Here is a 5,000-nt window from a genome sequence, read left to right as displayed (position 1 = left end):
AATATTGGAATAAAATGAAGCCTTTCTTGGACCCATGATTACTTCATCACATCACACTTTGACATTTTTTTGTGCTTGCAATCCGAGAGCAGATGAATGCTACAAGACACTGATTAAACAAAAGAGACAGTGAAACCTTTGTGGCTTAAAGATGCAATTGAAAATGTCAGTGATGTAACATTTCTGAAAAAGACATGCATGTGAATAGCAGCTGCCCAAAATATGCCATCAAGGTATTACCTCTTAAAACAATATACATTATCTACCCCAACAAAAAAGCTTGTCTTGGGATAAATATAGAGAATATTCCTGTTATTGAATACAAACATAAATATATTGATGGAACATTCCCATCAAAACTTCTACCAAGTGCAAGCATGACATGCCAGATAGAGTTGTTTGGGACAGACAAGAAAAAGTATGTACCATCATAGAGCTGCCCCGCTGATGTGATATCTCCTTGAAAATTGAAGGGAAAGAGGATAACTAGAAAACTGCTCTGAAACTTACAACTTCTATACCCACTTTATGAATTCACATAATACCAATAATAATAATTGGTGCATTTAGGTTTGTTAGTAAATGACTAAGTGACAATCTAGAAAAACTAGGGTTTTCATAAAAAGATATCAATTCGTTAACACATATCAAATATACAGTCTATAAGTGGAACAGTAAAAATATGCAACACTTTTCTCAAGTTCAACATTTTTTGTTTTCTACATTCCAACAATGCAGCTTTGTGTCTTTGTTAGAAACAAGATCCTTCCTTACAGGAAAAGTTCAAATAATTAAAAATAGATGAGAATGTGTGTGTATAGGGGTGGGTAAAAATTGTAGAGATAATTATAATCATCTCATCAGCACTTTATATAGAAACCTAGCAAACATAGTATTCTGAGAACCAAAGAAACATATGTATTGCATAACTTTATATGTCGAATGGAATAAACAGTGTTCATTTACTGAAATGATCATAATATTGATTTGAATTTCTTTTTCTCATCAAAATTATTACTATTAATAAAAAGTGAGCTGCCAAAACTTGAAACCGTTATTATCATTATATATATATATATATATGTATGGTGGCACTCCGTCGGTTACAACAACAAGTGTTCCAGTTGATCCGATCAACGGAACAGCCTGCTCGTGAAATTAACATGCAAGTGGCTGAGCACTCCACAGACACGTGTACCCTTAATGTAGTTCTCAGAGAGATTCAGCATGATACAGAGTGTGACAAAGCTGGCCCTTGGAAATACAGATACAACAGAAACAGGAAGAAAGAGTGAAAGTTGTGGTGAAAGAGTACAGCAGAGTTCACCACCACCTCTGCCGGAGCCTCACGGAGCCTTAGGTGTTTTCGTTCAATAAACACTCACAACACCCAGTCTGGGAATTGAAACTGCGATCCTATATATAGAGGCGCAATGGCCCAGTGGTTAGGGCAGCGGAATCGCGGTTTCAATTCCCAGACTGGGCGTAATGAGTGTTTATTGAACGAAAACACCTATATATATATATATATATATACATGCTATAGAATGCTTATATACAATAAGTATAAGGTTGGTAATTACCTAATGCACCAAACACCAGGAATTTTTGCACACCAGTATGATGTAAGCATCGTAGATTATGAATCTGCAAACTTTTGGTCTCTTTTTACCCATTTTCTTTTTTTTTTTTGATGGGGGGGAACCTTCTTTTCAGCTTTCAGTTTGGATTTTTAAAAAGTTCTTTACATTGTATGTTTTAAATATTTGACATGTCTTTTTACAAAATTATGTGCATCTTTTTAAAATCCTTCCTTTCGATGGACTTTTGACTGCAAAGGCTTCCAATTAGTTAAAATGTCAAGTTTTAAAGGCTTGTAAATATATTTATAAAATAGTAGAAAGGATTATTATCATTATTATTATTATTATTATTATTATTATTATTATTATTATTATTATTAATCTCTTCAGAAAATGAACGTGATTCTCGTCAACATGCAAAACTATTCATCAAATTTGAAAAAATTCTGAAAGCAGGAAGGATTTTAAAAAGATTTTAAAAATTCCCGAAAAAATGTCAAAGTTCAAGATTACGGAAACAGGAGTGGAATAAAAAAAAAAAAAAGAAAAAACCTCCCCCGCTTTTTTCTCTCAGATTCGTAATCTATGATGCGTTTTAAACAATCAGAACCGAAGAAATTATGAATGTGTGTGTTGTGTATTTCATACATTTATACATTATACATATACATTACACTCACACACATACACACGCATCCGTATTTACGTAAAGCCATATGTGATGCTTGGTGTACAGCATTTTATGTATAATATTTCATGTAAAGAATATGAAAAATTATTGCCTTATTTATGAAAATACATTCCGTTGAAACGTTCGAAATTAATGGAAACAACTGTCTATGTTCCTTATCTTTAACTTTAAAGAATCGAGTCGTTTAACTTGAAAGAATCGAGTCGTTGTGTATGTAAACAAATGTATTGCGCAATTATCATTTCCTTTCGTCTGCTAGAAATATAGAACAAAATAGATTTCTTTAACTTGTCTAAGTTTGAGAATTTATAATGAAATAATTAATACTTCATGCAAATTCAATTTGTCATTAATTTTAACATGACGATTTTTTTTTTTTTTTTAAGTAAAAGCAATCAAAAGATATCCACACCTGACAACAGAGTTCGCAGTATTAAACACCATTTGTAAATCCTGTAAGCCAAAATAGAGTTTTCGTTGCAGAAAAACAGAGGACGATACAGATATAACGATGCAGTCGGTCGCTAGCTTTCCATGCTTGTAATGTTGAAATGTATAAGCTCCAACAGCCCTTGTACACGACACCACTTGCGAATCAAGTGTGCTGAAGACACGGATGTTTCTATGTGAACTCGATAACAACATCAACAAAGACACGCTGCTGTTTTACTCCAGTAACACTAATAGGCTACTAGTGGAGGTGGTAGTTATAAATGTAAAAGTAACAACAAAACTTCGGTCCTTTTTCCGTGTCAACCATCCCCCAAAACGTCAATTAAATCTATGGAAATGCTTCCTACTACAATAAATATGTAGTTCACAACAGTCCCTTCATGGAATTTCTTAAGGATTATTAAGCAGGTGATTTTTTTTTCGTTTCGTTTTCTCTTGTTAAATAAAAAGACAAACTTCTCTCTCTCTCTTCTCTCTAGTTTGGATATAGATCATTCTTAACACACCTGCTTAGATAAATACGTTCCCATAAATGAGTGGACATATTATGTATGTGATTACAATAAACAAGTTGTGCAATGGGAATAAATAACACGCATTCAGTATGTTTTAATAGCCAACCACCCACACAACGCATGAAAACAGCACGAATTAAAAGAATCCAGAGGACCGAGGATGCACTTCAGTTTATATATATATGTTTATATACAGATATATATATATGTATGTGTATATACGTATCGATTATATCCATCACACTACTCAACTGGTACTTATTGTATCAGATGTTTGAACGGCAAAGTTTATATATATATATATTTATTTATTTATATATATGTATATATACATATATATATATATATATATATATATATATATATATATATATATATATATATATATATATGTGTGTGTGTGTGTGTATATATATATGTGTGGTGTGTATATATATATATATATAAATATATTCATATACATATATATTTATAAACATATTTATATATATATATATACACATATATATATAAATATATTCATGTACATATATATTTATATACATATTTATATATATACACATATATATATAAATATATTCATATACATATATATTTATATACATATTTATATATAGTTTACACATATATATATATATTCATATACATATATATTTATATATATATACACATATATATATAAAATATATTCATATACATGTATATTATATAACATATATATATATACACATATATATATATAAATATATTCATATAATATATATTTATATACATATATATATATATATATATATATATATATATATACAATATATATTCATATACATATATATAATACATACATATATATAATATAAACATATATAATATATACATATATATATAATATATACATATATATATAATATATACATATATATAATATATACATATATATAATACATACATATATATATAATACATACATATATATAATACATACATATATATAATACATACATATATATAATACATACATATATATATAATACATACATATATATATAATATATACATATATATATATAATATACATATATATATAATACATACATATATATAATACATACATATATATAATACATACATATATATATAATATATACATATATATAATACATACATATATATATAATACATACATATATATATAATACATACATATATATATAATACATACATATATATATAATACATACATATATATATAATACATACATATATATAATACATACATATATATAATACATACATATATATAATACATACATATATATATAATATATACATATATATAATATATACATATATATAATACATACATATATATACATACATATATATATATAATACATACATATAATAATACATACATATATATAATACATACATTATATATAATACATACATTATATAATACATACATATATATAATACATACATATATTAATACATACATATATATAATACATACATATATATAATACATACATATATATATACATACATATATATATAATATATACATATATATATAATATATACATATATATATAATATATCATATATATATATTATATACATTATATATATATAAAATATATACATATATATATATACATATATATTATAATATATATATATATAATATATATATATATGAACGATATATCTAATATATACATATATATATATAATATATACATATATATATATAAT

General features: G+C 26.0%; 1 protein-coding gene across 2 annotated transcripts in view; it reads right to left on the bottom strand.

The window, feature by feature from the left end:
• The window catches only part of LOC115210418 (zinc finger protein 704-like), a 138,374-nt gene that overhangs the window by 112,286 nt on the left and 21,088 nt on the right, over positions 1-5,000 (bottom strand). The window contains exon 1 of one of the 2 annotated variants that reach the window (XM_036502287.1): positions 2,687-3,309. The exons of the other annotated variant lie outside the window; for it this stretch is intronic. Within the exon in view, the coding sequence (XP_036358180.1) occupies positions 2,687-2,919 (233 nt within the window). The 5' untranslated portion in view covers positions 2,920-3,309. Of the gene's footprint in view, positions 1-2,686; positions 3,310-5,000 lie in introns of those variants that run through there. 2 annotated transcript variants of the gene reach the window in all.

Source organism: Octopus sinensis, linkage group LG4 (assembly GCF_006345805.1).
Source record: "Octopus sinensis linkage group LG4, ASM634580v1, whole genome shotgun sequence".
Classification (NCBI taxonomy): domain Eukaryota; kingdom Metazoa; phylum Mollusca; class Cephalopoda; order Octopoda; family Octopodidae; genus Octopus; species Octopus sinensis.
Note: the sequence above shows the minus strand (reverse complement) of the source record. Positions and strands in the feature narration are given on the sequence as shown.